This window comes from Melospiza georgiana, chromosome 6 (genome assembly GCF_028018845.1).
Source record: "Melospiza georgiana isolate bMelGeo1 chromosome 6, bMelGeo1.pri, whole genome shotgun sequence".
NCBI lineage: Eukaryota > Metazoa > Chordata > Aves > Passeriformes > Passerellidae > Melospiza > Melospiza georgiana.
In genome coordinates this window covers 4,727,897-4,752,351 of record NC_080435.1, presented here as the reverse complement: position 1 = coordinate 4,752,351, position 24,455 = coordinate 4,727,897, and the positions used below count along the sequence as shown (strand labels likewise).

The following is a 24,455-nucleotide window of genomic DNA, read 5'->3' as shown; positions in this document are numbered from 1 at the left end:
ACATACAAATAAAAATAAAACCTACATCAGCCCAGAGAAGTTTAACTGCACAAAGACTGAAACACACACTGGTTCACAATATTTATTACAACCTATTGCTTTAGATAAACCTGCTGTATGGTTAGGAAACCCAAAGTACATGGTATGAACCAACAAAAAAAAAAGTACAGCACAAACCACATCTCTGTAAAAGGTATGCAATGGAGATGAACAGAGGCACAACTTTAGTCTTGTAAGTAAGAGCACAATGAAGATCCTGGTTACAGATAATGAAGGCAAATAAAAATCATACTACCAGTACTAAACATAAGATAAGTAAAAATCAGAGTAGCATTGTTATATCTGTATACAAAGAATGCAAGGTCTTTTTAAATGCCCTCTCTTCATTCTCTATGACCTGTAAACACAACTCTCCCAAACCATCTTCCCTCCGTACCTGAACTAGTATATAAAGATCTATACAGCATGTGCAAATCTAGTGTAAGTATTTTTAGGCTCTCTTCTTCAAACAGAAGAAATACAAGTTTAAAAACATTAACACCACAGATTCCCTCTATCCAGCCTCTGCAGAAAGTATTCAGTAGCAATACTGCCCAAGACATCCAAGCAAAACACTGGACAAAGAAATCCAGAAGAATGCATAACAATAAATACAAACACATATGAACAAGGAAAAAACAGTTATCAAGGGAAACTCTTAACACTGGCAAATGAAAGTGAATTAGAACTGTTTTTAGCCTACAGCAGATCTGTTCCTAAAAAAAACCCTCACATGATTTAAGTAAACTTAAGATGTTAACTGAGGTTCAACTACACTTTAGGCAGACCAGATTTATTCATCAGCTTGTTCTTTAAGATGTGATATCTGGTAGTTACATGTCATGCTCCATAGCACTTAATAATGATTTATTTATAAGTATTGCTAGACCAGGATGTTGGAATTCAAACAGTCCCTCCACTGGGTTATTTGCTACTGCTGCCTTTTCATTACCACTCCACAGATTCTTTCTGCAACGAACATTTTATTTTGTCCCTCATACCAATCTGCTACTGATTAATGTTTCTGAAAAAATAAGTTAGACAAAAATATTACAGTCTAGAGTGAGTATGGTACAATTTAGTTCTTGTGTTAAGACTTCTGGCCCAAGAGTAATTTGAAGAACAGTACCAGCCTGAACAGAATGCAGTTCTAGAGCATTTCAAATACACAGATGTTGAAACAGTCTGGATTTTACTTCACTGTTGGAAAGTGAACCAGAGACTAAAGAATTTATATACAAAAGTCTCAAGCATAGTCCAGAAGCTCAAGCAGTAACTAGAGTTCACTCCTTCCAGAAATTGCTTTAGTGGGTGTTCTTTGCTTTTTCCTTTGAGTGCAGATGTGAACTTCTTCCAACAGTCTCTGAGCTTCCACTCACACTAAGAGTGAACACAGTCAGTGCAAACAACACACAAGTTAATTCAATTTATAGCTCTCAAACTAAAACAAAAAGGGAAAAAAAGCTTCTTAGTGGTATCTACCATTTCTCTAATTATCTCCTGTGAAACAACTTACCAGAAGGTCAAGCAAAACCACAGAATACCAATAGAGAGTCCTTTGGCCAGCACTTACATCATTTCTGCTGCCGAGATAAAAGCTGCACTTCCTAAGTCTAGAAACAGACACAGAAGCCTCCTTTATGATAAATACCTGGTGATCTCCATGCAATGCTGATATGGCTGCAAAGACTTTCAGGGAATTTTCTTTTTTTGAATAAATACTTACATACAAGGCCAAATCACAACATTGCCACCCTAAGAAAGTACATTTTATTGTAAAGACTTGATTTGTGGTGAACGTCCAACAGTTGTCTCACGGTTCATTTGCAAGGCTGGAGTGTGTTACAAAAGTCACTACAAAAATCAGTTTCTATTCTTCATCTGAGGACTGAGAGGTTCAGTGTACTTGCCAGCGCTGTAACAACATGGTTAAAGTAATTTTCTAGTAAATCAACACTGCTGGGTAGGTACAGTCAGTCCACAGATACAAATGATTTCTACCCAGTGTAAGAGAACCTAGCAACAAGCCTCAAAACTCTCAGACACATCAACTTCTTTAGTCATCAGTACTGAATTTTGTATAAATGTTGGGATTATTGACATGACAAGGTCAGGTGTCCAGTGTGTTGACTTCTTTGGAGCAGAAATAATGCACAACTATTGCATTAGGGTATCGAGCAAATGCGCTGTAAAGAGAACAAAACACAAACATCAGCAGTCAAGACAAACATTGTTTTCCACATTCAAACAAGAGCATCCAATTTGGGCAGAATTAGAGAGAGACACATGATAGTGACACTTTTTTAAACTATAGCCTGAATGTATTATAGAGAAAATAGAGAAAAGAATTCTATGGATATGGCAAGAGGTTTGCTTGGAGGTTTTCAAAATCTATTTTCATTTCTGCAAGCACACTTTACTTGGACATCACTGGTAGCAAGTTAAAGACTAAGGGGCATGCTTCAAAATCTTACTGATCTTAACAGTACCAGAAAAATTCTATACAACCAAAACAATATCGCATATGCAAATTTCAATGCTGAAGCTACATGCTGAATGTTAAGAACAAAAAATTTAATATGCGTAGCAATATTTAGACTGCGTATTAAAATGTTTTGGGAAAAGAACTTTTCCCTATCATTGTTAATAGTACTCATATCTCAGAAGGGCTCCCATCAAGAAGAAAATAACGACTGAATCATGTAGCATTTCCCTCCACTTGAAAGAAAAAGAAAAAAAAGCCAAAAAAAAAATAAATAAAATTTGCATTCTATATTAGCTACTAGGAACGGTAGAAGAAAAGTTCACAGATTTATAGAATATTCTGAGTTGGAAGGGACCCACAAGGATAAAAGTCCAACTCTTAAATAAATGGTCGGTACAGTGATTGAACACTCAACCCTGGTGTTATCAGCACCATGCTCTAACCAGCTGAGCTCATCTCAGGGTCACTGTCATCCAAATAATCAAGCAAACTAGTTCTACTTTTCAACATCCTATGGCATGTAGGCTACAAAACATAAATCAGTCAGGAAGCCATGAAGCCATCAGATATAGAAAAGTACACATGTATCTCAGCCTAACATTATATCTTCCTCCCCAGTTCTAGTTAAGAAGCAGGTTCTTAGAAAGGCAGTGTTCTTACAAAGTTTTCAAAATTCAGTATGAGGACCAATTTCATGCCTTCTAGAGTTATGCAATAAGAACTCTTGGGAGTTTCTGAAGGGGTTTTATTCTCCTTTGTTGCAAGGAGGATTAAACTCTTGCAGCAAATTCACTGACCAAAGCTTTAAAGTATTCCTAACCATTCGGCTAATTAATGTAATTTGTAATTCAAACACTCTTCAAACAGCTCCCTCATATTGCTGTTCTCTCTGGCTATACATACATCCAGTTTTCCAACATTCTTAGTTAAACTGTACCAGATCTCTCACCTGTTACCTATCTTCTTTTTACAAACAGTGCACACCTTCTCCTCTGTAATTATGCACTTTACTTGCTGATGCAGGATCCTCTCCTCCTGGACCTAAAGGAGGACAAAAATCCCAAGCTGCTCAAAAAGCAATGCCACACCTTGGTCTGATGAAACCGCAAAGCATCCCAGCATTTAACTGTTAGTGGCTGTATCTACATTACCAACTTGTGCAGCACAGAAGAAGCTGTTCTGTGGAGCAGAGCAGGTGGTACTGAACACCCAAAACCTACACTATATGAATCACAGGGTTTTACTTTTACCTTGGTCCACAGCCTAAGGCATTCAACCACTAAAGGGGTGTTAAGAAGCACGATTGAACTGCATTCCCCTGGCTCACTTCATTTGAAAGAAATCCAGTCCAAGCTATCTGAGATGATTCTGCATTGCACACCACAGCACAGTGAGCAAAGACAAACATCTCATCCAAACTGAAATGAATGTACACACCATCTCCTGCAAAAAGGATGTTCAAGCTACATAATTCCCATGTAATTTCAGGTGCATTACAGCCCCATCTAGAGGACACCCATCCCCTATAAGAAACAGTAAATTTCAATTTGAACATATTTTAAAACATTATTCCAATCAACAACAGGTGGTGGATGCTTACCCTCAGAAACTCTGCATGGAGAAGGTTCTTGAGCACTTGATTAAATCTTTTCTTCTGAGCATTTTCTTCAAGTACTTTCTCTAAGAAGATGCGAATCTCATTGATCTGTGTGTTTGCTGGGAGTAGGTTTATTGCCTGGAACAAAGTTAGAAAAAGTTAAGGATAAACAGAGACCAAAACAGAATAGAAACTGACACATTTAGATTGACACATTCCATTCACTGGCCTACTCCAGTACTTTCTGTAGTCTCCTGCCAACAGCACAGAGTACTTAGAGATCTGACTTACCTTAGTGGTATCCAGTTTGCTGTGGTGCAGTTCCAAAACCTGCAGAGCAGCCTGCAGATTGGCTTGAGGCTCCAGCACCTCCATCTTGATGGGTCCCAGGCAATGAACACTGGGTGGGGAGAGATACATGCGCAGCAGGGACAGATACACCTGCAGCACACACAAGGGAAGCTCTAAAACTGCTGCACCTATCCACAGCTGACAGCGCTGGTAAAACCCAGCAATGGTACTAACTTATACCCATGCCATCCAAAATCGTGCACTGCTCATTTAAAAAGCTCTTAATGTAGGCTCAAATCCAATGATACAGTAACATTCTCAAGAAAAAACACCCCACGATGATCTAGGAGGTCCTAAATTCCAAGAGATTATACACAGGTTCCTATACACTACACAAACCCTGAAGAAGTCTATACAGAGCAAGAACTTTCAAGTCCTGAATGAAGTGTGTATATATATATATATAGCCTTCTACTTCCTTACTGAACAAGAAGCTACTTACATCTTTGTTGCCATCTTTGTTTCTGTCATAATGTTTATGGCAGTAGCTAGAAGAATCAACAGAGAAGAATTAAGACAAATACGGAAACAGTTACAGGACTCAAAGAATTAGTTTACAGAAATTAACATTTAATTACTACTGAAGTCGTCCAAGTTAAGTGACTGTACATCGGATTCACGTCAATTCATCAAACTGAACATCAGGATTACACAGTTTACTCTGCATCACAATGCTGAGAGAAGCAAAGTTTTGTGCAAGTCTCCCACTTCCAATCAACTTAAAAAGCTTTATTGCAGAAGCCAAATTGAATTTAGCTGTGTAAGAAAAAAGAGGGAAAAGATATCCCCAATCAACACATCACAGCATAAAAATCTATGTGTATATATATATATATCTAATTAGTGTATCTGAACCACAAGCAACTATGTTGAACGGGTCCCTGTGTTCAGATACACCTGCCAGTATTGGGTAATTCTATTTTTACCTGAGGGCTTCTGATTCACTCAGAAGGTTCCCTGACACAAAACACACAGAAAAATGCTGTATCTTCACTAACAAGAGTTCTTTTTAATGTGGGCTAGTGAACATCTCTCCAAACAGAAAGGAAACAAAACAACACACAAGATCACAGACTAAGGACAGTTGTAAAATATTAACTCATTGATGATGGTCACATTGTTCTAAAGCACAATGAGAGCACAAAAAGGCAAACCTCAAGGGGCCAGCAAGCAGCATCTGTAATAAACAGATACCCAGAAGAGGTTCAAGGCCAATAAAATGTGAAAACACAGAAGATCCTGAAGACTTACAATGTTCATGCTCCACATATAGCAACATTTCACTACACATCCTATCCACACAGCAGTCAGCAAAATAAGTCTTGCAAAAACTCTAAAGTAAAGAAATCCTTACTTTTCAGCCATGTTGGTGTCCTTCAAAATATGAACATAAATAAACAGAGCTTGCTCATGCTTCCCCATTCGACCCAAGAGCAGAGCACGTTCTTCTAGGAGACCTAGTGATAGCATGAAGGATTAAATCAATAGCTGCACAGGGCAATTACAAAATTAGTGCCCAGACTAACAGAAGGAAGTATTAATCTGTGCTCAGGCTACTGTATAAGTTACACTGACACTCTAAGCCTACATTTCACCCTAGTCTCAGAAACCTTTCATGAATTCTTAAGTCACCTTAAGGAACAACCTTCAGATCTACTGCACAACTCAGGGTCATCACAAAGTTAGGCTAAATAGCTGGGAGATGCCACAAGGTCTTAGGTCAACAGTTACAGGAATCCTGCAGAAACTGGTAAACCCAATTGTGCCAGCAAAAACAGAGTTAGGACACACACCAGTGGCCTACAACTACAGACAGGGTCATCCTCTCTATCTGTAGTTACCATGACTCTATGATAAGTGAGGAAGTTTTGCTGCAAGCAATAAGCTAGGGTTTAGTTATCCTACAGAAACAGAACTCACCATCAAAGGGGAAGTCACTGATAAGTCGACTAGGTTCATAGCAGCTGGACTTCTCCAGAAAAAGCAGCAGCTTCTTCCTGTAATCCCCCAAGTCTCCTCCTTCCTCCCCAGCAGGCACTGGAGCTCTATCTATATGAAAGAAAACAACATTAGCTAAATTATTACAACTAACTCACTACACTAGTCTGTACTAGAAGACATACAAATCATTATGAAGAGGAACTTCACGATGATAGAACTGTTACATGGGTTGGAGCTGTCATGTACCTGCCAAACTAATTTCAGCCCCTAAAAACACATCACATGGCTGGTTAAAGCAATACTCAAGTTATCCAAAACCCTTCCCTACCCTTAACATGCAGAAGTCAGGGAGCAGTAGCTGCCATTCAACTTAATTGTGAACAAAGTGTTACTTGGTCCCTTAAAAGATCTCTTGAGAGGCAACAAACTGTCCTACAAACACACATGTTTTCCAGTTCCCTCCATCACTAAGGTATCTTATGGTGGATCTCAACAGGGAAGGATTACAACACGGTATATGAAGGCTGCCCCGTGCTCTCCCACACTCCTGGTCCTCCCCCCAGAAAAGGCTAGACATACCTGCAGGGAAAGAACTGAGATATTCTTTCATTAAGCCCTGCACTTTCTCACAGTACAGCTGGATCAGACAGTTGTGGAAATCTGCTCCAGTTTCTTCCCAGACATGAATGATGTGCTCCTGTAAATACATGTTAAGGCTCAGCTGCAGACACTTCCTTTGAGATGTAGTTCTTTATAAGGAACAGCTCCATGCTTGCCTTTACCAAGCTTGACCTCAGGATTTCGCGTATTTTAATTATGCTTTCTTTGTCCAACAGACTCCAGCTCCTGAAGAACTAAGATCTTACAGGTAACATTTTGTTTTACTGAAGGTAAAATGCAGTAGTAGAGATTGAGCTCTTACCAGGTAAGGAATAGTCAAGCTTTTAAAATTTTCTATCAAGAAACTGAGCACTTTGTCTCGTGGCAAAGCTTCCACTTCAGGGAGGTCTTCTGTAAATATCTGTTAAATAAAATTTTATTCAGATTAGTGATTTTCTTTTCTTAAGTGCCACAGTATATTTTTCTCTTAAGGCACTGAACCCCAGCAATCCATCACATGTTCCAAAGAGTAAACAAGAAATATAAAAAAAGATCTGAGCAGCTTATTCAGGCACTGAGAACTTACTTCACATCTGAAAAGACTATCAAACATCCCCACTTCTGCCCTAGTGAACACCCTTCTCTTACAGAGCCCAACACCCTCCAAATTCAGGGAGCCGATTTTATAGGGAAACCAATACCTCACATTTAAATACTCGATTAGGCTCTTGTGCACAAGTGTGGCATCAATAACATGAAATGTTCTATCAAAGGTTCCTAGCTATTTATTATAAGGTGTTCCAAGAATGGAAAAGCATAAGAAAAAGTGAAAGATTGACCTGTTTTATCTACTGCTAACATTAGCACTGAAGCCAGAAACAAAAACCAAATTATATATTTAATTGGTTTAGCATTAATGAGATTCTTACAATGACTTATCCAAATTCCATATACTGCACTAAGAAGGTCAACAACAAGGTAACTCTTTCAATCACACTAACCTTCAGTCCATCTTCAGGAAAATCTCTTAGCACCCAGACAGAGTAGGAAAATACCAAGTGCAAGTTCTCTGTGCCTGGAATACAAAAAGCAGCAGTGCTCATTGTTAAATTCTTAAATATCTATCTATTCACAACACAAGCAGATGCCTCCAGAGCCAGCAAAGCCTAATTTACATGAAGAATCCAGTTGTTGCTCAAGTCAAGCAAATCACTCATTCCAAAGCTACAATTTCATTGCTTCACAAACATGATTTCAAACCAAAACAAAAATTAACTCAAATACTAAGTGCCACCAAATGTAAAGAATTCAGACCAAAACCAAGATGGGCTGCCTTAATCATGTTCAAAGGTCTTCCCTTTCAACTTCTTTTAATTAGGGTACAGAGGCAGTGAAATTCTCACTTGCGTGACTTCCTTCAGTCCATTTCCAGCCTGTCAGTCTAATGACTTCTACAGCAAATGGTCAAATTCTTTATAACAAGTAGTGAAGCATCATAGTCCTGAAGTAACTAGCATAGAAACTACATGACAGGTAACAGCTTCTCAGCTTTTATCAAAATGTAGGACGTGCCCCTTTAAAAAGAATACTATAGTTTGGACAATTTGGTTCACAATACTAATAAAACATGTTAGGAAACAAGACTTTCCCTTCACCCTCCTGCTCAGAATCGGAGGCATTTGCTGCCTGAACAACATAACACGATATGGCAACACTATACAAGACAGAAACTTAAAGCAACCCTATAAAAAGGCAGTCATTGTTTGCTTTTCTCCATCCCACAATAATTAAAACAAGCAGCATCTTCATATCAGCAGAATTTAAAAAATAAGTTTTAAAAACGCACATGATGTGCACTGTAAAGTAGAACAACTGAAATAGTTCCCAGAAGAGCCAATCTCAAATTTCAGTAACAAAAGTGTGACTTGGCAAACGGCAATAAACTTGTGGGCCTGAATTTTGCTGAACTCTATTAACTTTCTGAATTTACAGGGCATACTGGCCTCACAGAGAACATTTTAAAAAAAGACAGGACAAGAAATGAAAGTAAGACTCTGTTTTACATGAAGACTAACTCCTTAGAAAGAAGTGTGACATCAATTAGAATAGCCCCCTGCCAAAACACTGATCAAGGTGTCTTTGCTGAAATCGCAAGCAAATCAAACATGAAGTTAAAACCTACTCAAATCAAATATAACTACCAAAGCTTACTGATCAGTATACTAAAAGGAAAACACCACACTGCCCCACAGAACAACTGGCTCCCTCAGCACATACCCTAACATTCATCTGCATGGGGATTCCCACAGGCAGGGCATTTCTCAACTTCCTCAGTAACAAATCCTTAATCTAAACATGAGCAACAATAGGAAAAGGTTCTGCATAACGTTATTTTAAAAGATAAAAAGAATAATGCAACGCAGAAAACTATCTACCACCCAAGTAAATAAACAATTCTCCTGCACACTGACAAAGCATATTGTTGATGGTCAATCACACAGTTAATATTTGCTTTGATGCAATAAACAAGTGCTTACTCTATTGACACAAGGCTAGTATTAAACACCCATCAGTAATACACACTTGACTTGAAAGACCATAGCTGCAAGCCTGGAGGAATTTGCAATTACTTGAGAACTACCTAGAATATTGCATTTAATCCCCAGAAACTGACAGAATAGAGTAGATTAAGAACATTTTCTACTTCATTCAGAATTATTTCCTACTTTGCTCTTCATCACTGGAAGAAAATTCAAATTATATGGCCTATTTTCTCCCAGTGGATATTTTAATCAGAAATAAGGAATGTTTTCCAAAAATATATTTAATTTTCAATGAAATTTGAATCCCTTGAGCTAATACTTGAAGGTTGCATTATGCCAGAAACCAAACAAGATAACAAGGATACCCTTTCAGCTTGATAGCCTCCAGAAAGCTGCCAAACAGTAGAATAACCACTAAGCCAAACAAGAATAAAAACTCACAAAAACACTGCTCTTCTTCACACTCACCTAAATGCTGCAAATATTGCACTGTCCTCTCATGACCCTTCAAAGGGGAGTTGGCTTTCTTTGACTGATCCACCAGTACCTGTAATGCTTTCAAAATAAAAGGAGTCAATTCCTTTGTAACTGCCAGCTCCAACATAAAGCACAAAAAAGTGCATTTTTCCTGCTATTGAAAAAAAACCAAAGTTTTGTTTTGAACATAGAGACCAAATTGTAACAGGAACAAAGATTTAATCACAAGATAGCAATTAAACAGCCTCTTCAGAACACTGTCTACTTCCTGAAGTCAAAACACAACACAAAGAACACATGCTTCTAGTCCTCCTCCTCTCCCAACCTCAGAATTACCTTTCTCGTGCAGACCTTTTTTCTCATACAGTATTATCAGCTCACTATACTTGTGTGCCTTCTTCAGTACATGCTCACTCTCCTCAATATGGCAGTGATTGTTCTCCAGACGCAGCAGTGGTGCCACCAGTGCTACATTTGTCTGCAATTAAAAAGGGAGCACTTAAAACTTCATTGGAATTGCACCTTCTAAGTGTACAGTACAAAACACAAAGCTGGAAGTGGGGGCAGGGGAGGAAGGAAGCCTCACAGCATAAGAAAAATAAGAAATGACAGTTTAATACCTTACAGTAAGGTCCACGGTAATTTCTGTAATTTTGAGGACAGAAAGAAAACAACACACCAAAGCTCCTCCCCTTCAACAACAGAGGTCAGGCTTTGAAAAACATCAAAACAGCAAAGATCCTACTTTGCTCTGTTTACCAGTATAAGGCAATAAAAGCATTCATTAGACCTTCAAAATACACAGCCATTTTCTTCTGACAGAGGCAGCAACCAGGGACAGACATATCTGCCTCATTCCCTGAAACTGCTTCCTGACCAGACAGGAAACTAGTTAATGCTCAGATTTTACACATTATTTTCAGATCAACAGACAGTTGTGTGAGCCTTTCTGAAGTAGCTGCTTATCCTCCTTCTTAAAAGTTTCAGTCTGAAATTCCATCAGAGCTCCCATGGCAAAGCCTCCAGGTCAGACAGAAACTCACATGCAGGTAACACTTCAACAGGGTGGTATCAATGATTTGTAACAGCTTCTTTTTGGATTTGATCGTGGGTGTTCCTTCCATGAGGGGTGAGGTACTGGACTGATGATCAGAATCATTTAGCTTCTTCACTAGCTGACTCCTTTTCTGCAGGACATCAAATGAAATTTTAACAGGAAAAGGCCATGGATTTCTACATCTCACCCTCAGCACATATAACCCACCAACTACAAAGACTAAATTAAGCCAATTTAGTAACTTATTTTAATCAACTGTTTCCCAAAAATTTTATTGTCACTAACTATTCAACACAAACCATATTCAGGTGTATGTATTTTGCACCTTTATAGTTTTGAAAAATGTCCAGAGTCTTGAGAAAATTGTCAGAAGGAAACTCTGTTAACCTGAGCAGACATTTTAGAGAAGTCAGGAAACTTTTTGAAAACTATTTAGATTTTGCACTACTAGGCTTAAAACCTATCCTACTTCAGGCACAAGCTTCCTTTTACTCTACTAAGGATGGCAACCAAACAATTCAGGTTCCAGTTATGACAAAATAAAGAGGACAGGAACTTACAAGGCTCATTAATTCCCTTCCACCTTTTACTGCATGGCCTCAACCTATCTCACGGACAGAGCGCCCTTAATAATAATCATTGAACAAAAACAAAAAAATGAAGTGCTCAAGTTTTCTTCAGCAGGATACTAGAAATAAAATACTGGACTCATAATCAGATCCACTGCATAAGGAAATTTTGTCCAATCACACGTGATATTTTCCATATATCTGTGGGGTCTCTCATGTGTTCCACTTCCCCTGCTCACTCAGGGGCTGCAGCCACACTTTCCAGCCATTAAGACAGCCCATTAAGGCCAGCATGACAGAGCTGGGCTAGGTGTACTGCTTCCAGCACACCAAAGCTAACAGAGCATGCTAGAACTGAATAATCCTGCTCTAAAACCAGGTAGAGGAGCACTCACTTGAGTTAGGTAGTCTATCAGAGCTAAATGTGCCTTCTCCAGCTCTGCCCCAGAGAGCCCTGGCAGGGGGTTGGGATACTGTAGCTGTTTCCTGTAATCTGTGGGCAGGAGGTCAGGATACAGACCCATCACATGAGTGGGATCTATGCAAAAAATAACTGGTATTAGTAACCATTCATATTATTTTTACAAACTTAGAGTAAGTTTATCTTTCTAACAGAGCAGTCTGCACTCTACTTGTACATCCACAAGATTCTAGAGCCTAAATGAAATTTGCTCATTACAGAAAAGAAGCTAAAACAATGCAAAAGAAGCTAAAGAAAAACATGTTTCGAAGTCCAAGCACAGGAATTTCCAACCTGTGCACTTGGCACACTTGGAGGACAAGCCATTAATACAATCTTACTGCTCTACTTGCAGATTCCTAGCATTAACCTGACAGTAAGACAGAATTTCTAGGAACATACAATGTTTTATGCATCTCTAACTAATGCATACTTGTTTTCACAGAGTTTAAGCAAATTCAAAATTACTATCCTCTAATTCAAGCTCAAAATATTTTGAGTTCTAAGCCCTTGTTTTTCACTGTAGTTTTGCAAAATAAAAACTAGGTGTCATGAATAAGCTTTAGGTTTATATGCACATGAGAATTCTGTCAACAGTAAAAAGAATCTCAGTCTTAAGCACTATTCTATGGTACAGTTCAGTCTTCAAGCCCCAGTATCAGAGACTACTGAGACTTCCAAGAGCACAGGAAAGCTTCCTGGTTTCAGCATCTTGGCTAAGCCAAGGGTTAAGGGTCCTCATCTGAGTCCAATGATTTTGCAAATGTACAGATGTTCCATATTTTTCATTCCAAGCTACAAGTAGGCTTTTAGCAGCTGCTGAAACATTCTGCTTTAAAGGGTCTGTGCACATGCTATTCATGCTTTAAATACCCTACAAAACAAATATATTCTGTAAAAAAGGGAAAAACTCCTGATTTAACTTAATTTACTAAGTGCAGTTTATTAAGTATTTAATTGTACTTAACTGTGTAGTTAATTAAGTTATTAAGTAATTAATCACCAGTTCCACCCAAAAATAACTAAATAGCTGCACAGGCTATTTGCTGTTCACAGGGGATTGATGTGCACAAGATAGCAGTGTTTTGAACTAAAACAAAACAGAAAACAAACAAAAAACCCCATAAAATAGCCAGCGACCTTGACTTCATTCCTCCTAACTGAAGTGATTCAATGCCAACCCAAGCATTTACCTGTACCAAGCTTGGCAAAAACTTGCATGGATTCATCAAAACGCTTCTGGCAGAACAGGTTGAAGGCAAAGAGGTTCTTTATGTGGTGGATTTGTTGTCGTTTCTCACTATCTGAATCATCTTTCATTTCCTGCATACAAATTAACAAACATTAAAAACTCTCAGAGTTTACAGAAGAGAGAAACATCCTAGAGAATTAAGAGGAGCATTATGCTGTGGAGACAGTAGGAAGAAAAAAAGATAATCTCTCAAAGTGAACACTGGTGGTGCCTGTCCATGCTTATTGTGTGTGGGAGACAACCCACAAGATCTGAAAGCTACTTCTGGTTACCTCTATACCTGCTCCATCACAGAAAACATCTCTTCATTCATTTGCCTTTTCAATTTTTTTTTTTAAAGTCAGCAATTCAAAATGTAATTAATTAAGGGGAGTTTCCAAAAACAAAAAAATTTTAACGCAGGAAGAGCAGTATAATTAAACATACTAAACATAAACAGTTAAGACATAATCTTTCATATAAGAGATGATTTCTCAAAACCTACACCACAACAGATCAATATGGAGTAATGGCAGCACAAAACTAAAACTTAAGTTTAAGAAGTCTAGAGTTTACCAGCTTGTGCAAAGTGGACAGTTGGGAGGTTATACTGACTGATTACTGGACTCATTACAGTTCAGGAGATGGCAAACATCCCTTTGTGTACTTCTGCACAATTGCATCCACTGCAAACTCAAGTTCTTGAGTACTTACTGCCAACTGCAAAGCCAACTCAAACTGTTTGTCCTGCAGAAGCTGCTGGATCTGTGTGGCTATGGACACCGGAATGAGCCTCCAAACAAAGTGATTACTTGCCACATATATAATGTTTGTGCTGTAAACAAGATAAAAAAGTCAATTATTAAGATTCAGTGCTCAGAAAGAAGCAATACCCTATCCTAAAAGAACCCCAATCCCATAATAGAAACATGCATCAATACAAGAGCAACCGGAGCATTACTGCAAAGCAGAAAGAAGACCGTCCCTCCCGCGTCACAAATTCTTAAAGACCCTCAATTCTATCCTTTCCTCCTCAAGGCATGGCCTCCACCAATCTCCACAAAAACCCAACAGAAAAGCTGCTCCTCTCCCAGTTTTCCAGCGTGCCACGTGCAGCCAGCCAGTGGGACAAGAGCGGCAGTGAGTAGCATGGGTACCCTCCGGAGGTGATGAAGCGCGGCCTCTGCAGCTCGATGCTCTGCACCAGCAGCCGGGGCTCAAAGGTGCGGATCTCCACGTACCTCGGCAGGACAGCAATGATGTAGGGAGGCTGGTGCTCTGCTCATGAAACAAGGGAAACGTTTCAGCTGTTTGGTCTCGAGCACTCCTGGAAACAAGCTATGACTTAAGGCCTCTCTTCAATTTTTCACGCCCTGAAATGTGCCCCTTTTAGACACTCAAAACAAAATTCAGTGCCTGACACTGACAGCAATTTGCTCACAGAATACTACCAAGCCTTTTGCTCATCCTTCACCATAATCAAATTCTGAGGCACCCAGATCTACAGTGCTTTAACACACTACCTTCCATTTCAGACCTTGTCCCTGTATAAAAGACATGGACTACACCTATTTTATGAGAGAAGCCCACAGACCACAAGCAAAGAAGGCTAAGAAGCGAAACCAAACAAAACCTTCCCCAGAGTACAACTCAGAATACTGTAGAACCTGTCACACTCGAAATCCAGCTGGTTTCACAATACTGCAAACACGATTTTATCACATACACAAGAGTAAAGAATTAAATTTAAACAAAATCAAAAACAAACTGCTACTTCTCACCCATGGCTATAGGAATATCTGTCCAATTCAAGGCACATTTCTGAGTACAGACCCCTTCTTCATTAAGCACAACTGTTAGATCATCTTGGCCAACTGCAACTTTTCCATCAGCTACAGGAGCTACCAATGGTTCCAGCTGCTTCCCTGTGGGAAACAGTTCTTTGATGGATCCTTTTCCATCCACCTAGGATAAAAAAAGAACATAAAAAGAAAAAAAGTGTTTTGCACAATAGCCTTTTCTTCAAAGCTACACAAGACTGAAGCAAAAACCCCTAGAGGGATTTTGCAGCCCAGGATAAACACTAACAGGACAAGTGCAAATTTAAAGAGTTTCTGCATATCATAATTCATCCTGATTACACATCATTCTGAAATAAAAAATATTACTTTTATGTCTGAGGTGATGATAGTAGCTGAGCACATCATTCACACCAGTTTATCAAATCCATTATACCACAGCAGCAAAATTATCTAAAGTGTCCAAACCCCTCATTTAGGCCAAAACTTTTAACACTCTTTTATTCTGGCATGAGTGAGCACTGCCACATAAAAAAAAAACAACTAACTTAAAGCCTAGAAGCCTAGCCATTTTCCCCTGAGCACCTGCACCACCACTTCGATTACTAGAATGGCAGGAATCAACATCTAAGAGAGCACTGCAGAAAGGCACCCCTTCTTTTGTGAGCAGCATCAGTTCCAAGTGACTGTAAAAATTATGTGTGGTTTTCCTTTTGACTACAGATCATTGTTGCCACCCATGTGCATACATGTACATGTGTGGTGCACCCCATCTTCATCCTATTTTCCTGTAATATCTGCCAATTACAAAGGCAGAAAAAAGAATAAACTATAGCTGTAAATGAAGCTCAAGTGGAAATTGCAATAGTAAATTAACAGTAAGTTCAGAGACTTTCAAACAATTACAGTTCAGCTAGAGAATGAAAAATGAAAGAATGGGTAAGCTTCACTGATGAGTGTCTTGGTCTCTTTGTCCTTTTAGTGCTAATCTCATTTCTTAATACATTAAATAAAATGCAAACTGAGCTTACACAGACTGTTGCCAAAACAAAATGTACCTTCCCCAATTCCTTTTATTTTTTTTGCAAGAGCTGCAAACACTGGTCTCAACAGCAACAAACAGAAAATGACTTCCTGACAAATATCCATTTAAAAGGACAGGCTTAGACTGCCCTTTCTAAAGCCACAAATAGCAGAAGTACCAGATGCTGTTTTCCATAAATCTGTAAGCCAAATTCCTGAGCACAGGAGCAGCCTCCATAGTGTCTGCTGCTACCCAAATCTTCTTAAAACACTATTACACAGCCCCGTCTCACCCGTATCAGGTAATAGTCCCTCTTGAAGCCTACACAGATGGAGTTTTCACACCAGGCCATAGACTTGGGTACATCAGGTACACTGAAGTCCCCCTGAGGAAAACAAGTTAAACTGGTTGTTATGAATGAAAAGCAAAAGTCAAATCTGGGAACACACAGTGTAACAGGCTGCTCTCTTGTTGACACCATATTCCCCACCACCTGTGCCCAGCATCTACTGCTCAAGGAATGGCAATATTCAGCAAAAAGGCTAGACTAATGTACAGCAAAGAGGTGTGCTCTGAGTTAACTCATCATTTTTAGTAGAAAATTTTCTAGTAGAGGATCGTAGCTGAAAAGGCTCCACCCATTTCAATTAGTTATTTTTTCTTATTCCAGTATGCACAACTGCAGCTCTCTACACTTGTCAGAAACTATCTTCTGACTTAGTGATATACTTAGAGTAGAAGTGACATACTTAGAGTAGAAGTGCACCTACTTCTATGTTTTTGAAAGGTATGCATGCTCACTGACTTGAAAGTCAAGTACTTAAAAGTGCACTACAACCAGAACAATAAAATACAGGACACAGCCCTTACTTTAACTTATGAAACTATAAATGCCATCAACTGGCATTGATTTCAAACATGCGTTTTCACTTCTCTCTGCTGTTCCATTGTTAAATTTCTGCAGAACCAACCATCGATGCTCTGAAAGTCAGCAGTGCCTCAGAGTAACATGGCAAGCAGTGAAGAGCAACGACCCTCCCTGCTGAGACATGCTGGCCACAGAAAGAACACAACTCACCTGGAGCTCATGGAACTCCCTGTCCTTCCAGAAATAAAGCTGGAGCTTCTTACGCACCGCCACACACATCCTCAGCACCTCCTCCCCTGTATCTGATTGCTGTGAAAACAGACAGACCCGACTCACAGGCACTCACAGAGAGCCAAGTCAGGTGAGACAAGGCCAAAAGAAGCCTCTGCTAGAAGCAAAGCTGTCCCCTGAAGAGCAGCTTTGTTCATCCATAACAGAAGAGAACTCCCAAAAATAGGAAGCATGGGGGAGGGAGGAAGGAGGCAGGGGAGGTGGCAGGATACTTAAAAACTAACTTTGACAGGGATTGTGACATCAAGAAAATCCAAAAAAACTAAGAGAGCACAAAAGGCATAGACACACACAAACAGAGGATAAGTACGAGCTATCAGTCCAACCCCAGAACTAGGATAAATGGCTGGAACTCCATGCAGTATAGGAGAGGTGAGGATATGGAATGCAAAGAATGTGTTATACTAACAGATAAAACCATTAACAATCTAATATTCTAACCTGTTGGAAAAGTTTCTTGACAAGAAACACTAGGAAAGCTAAGTGCCTGGACACACAAACAACAAGCCACTTTGCAATGACCAGATGTAAAGGTGCTTTGAAAGACATTCATTTTCATGTCTAGAAAACCCCAAGTACTTCCTAGAAAATATTTTAACACTAAGCTCCCATGGGGCAAAAATGTAAAAAAATTATAAAGGGCACTAAACCATCTCTTCTGATTATGCAAAAGATGTCTGAATGATATGGGCATGCTAAGAAACTCATCTGACTAGAAATTGCTCACTCAATGACCCAGAGCAAATGAACAGAGGACTGCCACACCCTACAGAACAATTTTAGGGCTTCATTCTACCACAACTGCTCTAGGAGTCCTTGAGCCAATAAAGAGAAACAAAAATTTTAAAAAACCCAGATAGAATTGCTTGCAGAAGGAAACCACAATGAGCTAGTGCACTGGCAATGCAAGGAAAGAAAATGGCTTTTATATTAAGGGGACCTTTCAAAAAAGAAGAGTCAAAGTCATAGGACAAAAATGCTTTGAAGTCTTGTATCAAAAGTTCTGTATCAAAAGCTGCAATCACAACAGGCACAGGAAAATACCTTGTGAAGCAGAGTAAGAAAAATAATTTTAAACTGTTGCCTTTAGCAAATGCAGTAGGTACTAATTTTTAAAAGCCCTGGTACCCAAGAAATTTTCATCTAACACAAAATCTAATCCATAGAGCAACATGAAAGATGAATCTTTATTACAAACAGTAAAGACATCTGTGCAGCTGTATTCCTTCCCTTACCTGGAGATCACAAGTGAAGAGAGATGCACCTTTTGCCTTTGAAATTGTGGTGATTTGTTGAAATGTCAACAGGTCATGGACGTAAATATTATTTTCTGTTTGAAACAAAACTCCAATCATTATTTAATATTTTATGCAGAGGCGTTGCTAATTCAAACAAGTTACCATATTTTATGTTCATATAAAAAAGAACTTGTGAAACAAAGAGCTGCAAGAAAGGAAAAGAAGTGTTTTCCCAAAAGCTGAAAAATGCTAAGGCACATACAAACACAATAAATGCAGCAAAGAAGACTAACAGCAGCATTGGTAGAACTACAGGAAGGTACTGCTAACCAAGCAGGGGAAGGCAGAGTGGAAGGGACAGCAAGCAGGCCAGAACAGAGCAAGCGCAAGAATGGAAGATTGCATGACAAAGATCATTCTGAACTGGCTCCTGAAATTAGTGGAAAATGAACAGCTGAAAATGCAGGGTACTGTTTTTGCATGCAGAAGGATGCAAGCAGCAGAAATCTACAAATACTGGAGCTGGAAGACTTGGGACTTGGAGATCATAAAGAAGTGAGTAGTAATGTAAGCAAAAAAAAGACACTAGAAGACCCTAAGTTAAAGAAAGCCAGAGCCAAGCAAACTTAAATCTTCCACAAGACACTAAAAGATCACATCTGAATATAAAGTGAATTTGGTGCAAGACATCAGTGCTAAGTTTGATACATGGAGCAAATTTAGTCAGAAGTTCCAGTGCCTATCCTACAGTGCACACAGATTCACATGCATGCCTATACATGTACATACAGGGGCCAACACAAACTGTATTTTACACACACACTTCAGAGCATGCACGTACATCTTCATTCCTAATCACAAATCAGCATTAATGCTTTGTTCTCCCAGCTGGCAAAGCTGCTTCTCATCTATGCTGCTTAGTGCTTCCTCTGCAAAATGCAAAGCTTAGCTCTACACAATGACTTCTCAGCAACCAGACTACCATGCTGGTGTGTGGAAAGGGTGCCACATTCAGACAAGTAACTGCATCTAGAAGAACTCATTAAATATAAAACACTTTTCTTCACTTACCTAATAGACTGACCAAAATTTTAAATTGAGAAACAACGTGGATCTGAAAGGGAGAATGCTGTTAGTGACTCCATTCATAAACCAAAACCCTCAATAAGGTTTGATTATAGTCTAAGAAAATCTCAAAATAATAAGGAAGGCAGTTTTCCATGAGCAAGCTTCCTTCAGCTACTGCAACTCTTTTCAGTTAAGAGGTTTTCAGTGTAACTTTTCACAAGCTGGCATTTGCAACCTAAGCTGATTGAAAAAGGTGTAACGTTGTTATGCTACTAGTACAGAAATACTTCTAAAGCACACACAGAGTGCTGCATCCTGAGAGATGATCCATAATCTTTACAGTGTTTTTCCTGGAATCAATATAATCATTGAATTCAAATTCTCAAAAGAAAAATGGCAGCAAGACTGGCAGTTACTTTAGTTACTTTATTTCTACATTTCAAGTACGTGGAATTACATTCACATTCCTATAGAATGTCATCTGAGAGTCAAATGATACATTACAGTCTGTTGATGTATTACCATCACTCTTACAAATATTCATAGTCAGAACAATTGAGGACCTATTGCTAACAAATGCCAAAAATAAACCTGCAAGTTCCAATTCTTTGGTTTCTGCTTTAGCAATCAAACCAAGCTTATTCTGTTATGAGAAGAGTGGGCAAAAACATCTGGCTGTTACAGCCCTAAGAAAAGCTTTAGGTCTGGGAATTTGTTTTGTTAAGCACAGCAGAGACAGCAGATGTACATTGAATATTTCATTTATTGGCTGAAAACGGTTCCCACATCAAGAAGATGGTATTTCCTACCTGTTGAATCTTCTTTGAGAAGTTCTTGTTGGATTTCTCTAGTGTCACTTCAAACCTGTTGCAACCTATCAGAAAGATTGAAGAGGGTATGTAAACTGAAGTTGCTCATGACTGTGTGTGTCTTACATTAAGTAAATTACAAATAATTATGAAAGCAAACTTGGCCACTTTAAACTGGAAGACTAACACTTAAGCACATCTGTGTTTAAATGCATCACAGGGTCTTCTACAGAGTCAGGTGAAAACATAAATTACACTTCTTGTACACAGCTGAGGGCATCAACAGTAGTTACATTTCTGCCTTGCCCAAGTTTTACATTGCAAGCATTATATTTAAATAATTTGAAACCCAGAAATACAAAGATACCCATAAAGATTTTATCCACACTATTCAAGTATCAGTAACTTAAATTCCTAGGATGCACGTCACTGCAAAACAGACAAGGAATAAAGACTACACCACAAGGGTTTTAAAGGAGTTTTAGGGAGAAAGACTTACAGACACTTTCTGATGACATAACCTCTCCTGGCATTGATGCAAAAAAGGGGGAGAAATTTACCACGTGAGATAAGACACTAGCAACTCAAGACTAGCATATTCCAACTGGACAGACAACCTACAACTTTCACAAAAATCAACTGAATTCAGTCTCTAGAATCCAAGTAGCTACAAATTAATATCTTTCCAAGAGCTGACGAACCTGGAAACTTACATTTGGTGTTTACTTTCCTGTGTCATGCTACAAAATATTACTGCATTCAAAACCATCAGTTCCTACATAATAGCACATAATGTGAAATACAAACATCTTTAGAGAAAATCAATTTTAACTAAAGCAAAAATAGAATCATTCTATTTGTGGCATTCCTAGAACAGACTACGAGCACTTAGGACTCTCAAAGAGGCAGGGAAAGGGTAAATACCAGACAAAACTGGTTAGTATTTATCCCTCTTCCCCATCCATGATGGTCATGGATCCAGTAAATGTATTTGCTCTCTCACTAATCCAGTCATTAAAAGATAACACACATCAGAAGTCCAGCAACTCATACACTGCACTGCTTTTACATATATTTGTACACTGTATTCATAAAAATTAAAATTGCTTACTATAAATTTAAACACAAAGAAACCTGAGATAAAACACATTTTACATACATGAAATCCATACAGGAAAAAAATCAGCAATTAATCACACTTATGTTAAAATCACTACAGCGCTAAAAGTGCAGGAAATAAAAATAACAATCAACTTTTTTACCCCATTTTTAAAATCAACTTACCTACATCTTTCTTGATCCTGTAAAGCAGAAGATGCCCTTGTTTTGTACCAACAAGGAGCCATTCCTCTACAAAGACAGGAGAAAAGGAGTCTAATTAGTTCAACAAAATCTGCCCTTCACAGCTGTGCTGGTTTTTGCTGGGGTACAGGTAATTTTCTTCACAGCGCCTATTATGGGTCTACCTTACATGTATCAGAACAATTGGAAACTTGCATCAAACACCAAAAAAACTTTCTGTAGTGACTACACAGGTCTCCTATCATTTCTCCAGTACAGAAGTAGCTTTAACTCTCAGGAGAGGACCGCCAAAGAGCAGGCAGTAAAACAGCACAAACAGCCTGGCCATCACATCAAACTGGCTCACAGAGAAGTAAAGACACAAACCACTGCATCTTGTGTGCCATCAAAAGAAGCAACAAACTACTCTTCAGACATTATTACCTCTCAGAGAGGAACTGTGCTACATAATGGGAAGCATTGTCAGAAAGAAAAACATCCAGTTTATGTGGGTTTGATTGTTAAGTTTTTTAAGTCAGGTTTTTAAAATGCCTCTCTGAAATAGTCAGCTTTGGTTGGACAATCAAGAATCATTCAAGATTCATAAAGGAGGGCCTTTTTATACAAACTCTAAGGCACAGTTTCAGACTCATCCTCTTTGCAGCACTTATACCATACAAAAAGCACAAAATCTTTACAGGCTCATGAAATATGGCTGAATTTCTTCCTCACTGAATATCATACAGGAAAGCAGCATACATGAATATTTCCTTCTACATCTAGTACTTCCTCGTCACCAAAGGAATTTGTATTTTAATAAAATCTTATTACCTGCAAGGTCTTTCTTCTACTACTTGGTAGAAATATTGTAGAAAGAGAATTACACATCTTTTTTACAAAACCATACTGCTGTAAGTCTGTATGTTTAGGGTTTTTTTCCTAGTTCAGCAAAATAAATGCATTCAAAGAGAGAAAAATATAAAAGCTGCAATGCAGAAATAAACTACCTTCACATCCTCTCCAGTACATAACTCCTTCATAAACCTCCATGAATAACAGGAGTATTATTATTCAGGATATAATTCTTAAAACAACTAATCAGGGTCACAATTCCATAGAGTGTGGAGTTTTTTAAATTGTCGATTTTGCATGATGGTGCTGATTTTACATCCAATGGCACCTGGTCGCAGCTTTGAAAAGCCTTATCAAGCCTAATCATTAGGACAGCTGGTGCAGTCACCTGACCAAAATCTTGACTCTCCAGTATGCCCAAAAATAAAACCCACAATTATGCATCATTAACACGTCCAAACGTATTCGAAATCTAAGACTTCAACACACCACCGGCCCTCCAAATCAGGTTTAAGTCACTACACAGCGAATGCTTTTTTAGCAATAAAGTAGGCAGCCCAGGGTTACAGCCCCGGGAGTCCCGGCAGCCTCCCCAAAGCCGGGCAGGGCAGAGCAGGGCAGGGCAGGGGGCCCGCGACCGCCGCCGCTCCCGGGAGTGGAGCTCGGCACCGGGGAGAGGCTCCGGCGGCGGCAGGGCCGCGGCCACTCAGGGCGGGACAGGGCAGGGCAAGGCGCGGCAGCCGCACGAACGCTGCCGGGACGGGGGAGCGGAGCGGCTCGGGCTGCGGCGCGGCCCCTCGGGCTCACCCCAGGCCGCCAGGCAGTCGATCTGCAGCGGCAGCTTCTCCAGGATCGGCACGTGCTCGAAGGCGTCGTGCATGGCGGCCGCTCCTCCGGCCCCGGCTGCCGCCCGGCCCAGGCACAGGCGGCACCGGCGGGAACGGCCCCGACGGAAGCGCCCCCGCGCCCGCGGCTCCCGCCCCTTCCGGCAGCGCCCGCCCGGCGCCGCTTCCGCACCGCGGCTCCGCCCGGCACGGCACAGCACCGCCCCGCTTGGCACAGCACCGCCCCGCTCGTCCCGGCTCCGCCCGGCACAGCACCGCCCCGCTTGGCACAGCACCGCCCCGCTTGGCACAGCACCGCCCCGCTTGGCACAGCACCGCCCGGCACAGCACCGCCCCGCTCGGCACAGCACCGCCCGGCACAGCACCGCCCCGTTTGTCCCGGCTCCGCCCGGCACAGCACCGCCCCGCTTGGCACAGCACCGCCCCGCTCGGCACAGCACCGCCCCGCTCGTCCCGGCTCCGCCCCCGCCAGCAGCGCCCCGCCCGCCGCGCTCAGCTCGCCCAGGTTGTGCCTCCGGCGCCCCGCGGACTCCTCAAGGGTGCTGGCGCTGTCGGGGGGGTTCCACCAGGAACGGCGCTCTGTCCCAGCCCCAAAAACGGAGCTCTGCGCCGGCATCAAACCGCCCGCCCCGGGGGCTCGGGCGCGAACGGGAAACGCGGGTCGGCACGGCATGGAGGGGACCCTGACATAAGCCTTATGCATCTTCATAGAGCCCGAAAAGTGGACAGGCTGTAGGAAACTCTCGTCTTCGCAAAACGTCACTACAGGAAGTGTCCGGTTGCTGTTGACTGCCGTAAACCATAGAAAAGTCACCCGGGATGCAACGGCAAAAACTGACCTGCATAACCAGATGAGCACAGCGAGGCATATCTTGCAAGCACATGTCTATTTTTTGAGGTCATAAGTTTTGTTTTAATGAACTTATCCTATTAACTCGGCCAGTGAATATCAGTCTCCAGGAGGAAATCTTTCTTGGTAGTCTGTCCCTTCCAGAACCGGTCACGGTTGCATTTATGTTTGTGGTGGAGA

At 40.4% G+C, this 24,455-nt stretch overlaps 1 protein-coding gene across 2 annotated transcripts; it reads right to left on the bottom strand.

Annotated features, from left to right (window-relative positions):
• Positions 1-68: 68 nt before the first annotated feature.
• On the bottom strand, positions 69-23,539 carry VPS39 (VPS39 subunit of HOPS complex). Of its 2 annotated transcripts, XM_058026570.1 has the most exons (26): positions 23,388-23,539; positions 21,732-21,797; positions 20,947-20,973; positions 20,448-20,512; positions 19,642-19,684; positions 18,568-18,662; positions 17,252-17,350; positions 16,466-16,558; positions 15,132-15,315; positions 14,508-14,628; positions 14,065-14,185; positions 13,313-13,442; positions 12,055-12,197; positions 11,077-11,220; positions 10,370-10,511; positions 10,025-10,111; positions 8,015-8,088; positions 7,336-7,434; positions 6,993-7,110; positions 6,393-6,521; positions 5,827-5,929; positions 4,915-4,960; positions 4,413-4,562; positions 4,125-4,259; positions 3,474-3,565; positions 69-2,225 (listed from the first exon to the last, which is right to left on the bottom strand). In XM_058026570.1, exons 1-26 carry the CDS (start codon positions 23,458-23,460, stop codon positions 2,150-2,152), a joined length of 2,655 nt encoding a protein of 884 aa, XP_057882553.1. In that variant the 5' UTR covers positions 23,461-23,539; the 3' UTR covers positions 69-2,149. The 2 variants fall into 2 exon arrangements, with proteins under 2 accessions (XP_057882553.1, XP_057882554.1); XM_058026571.1 differs by lacking the exon at positions 20,947-20,973.
• Positions 23,540-24,455: the final 916 nt, after the last annotated feature.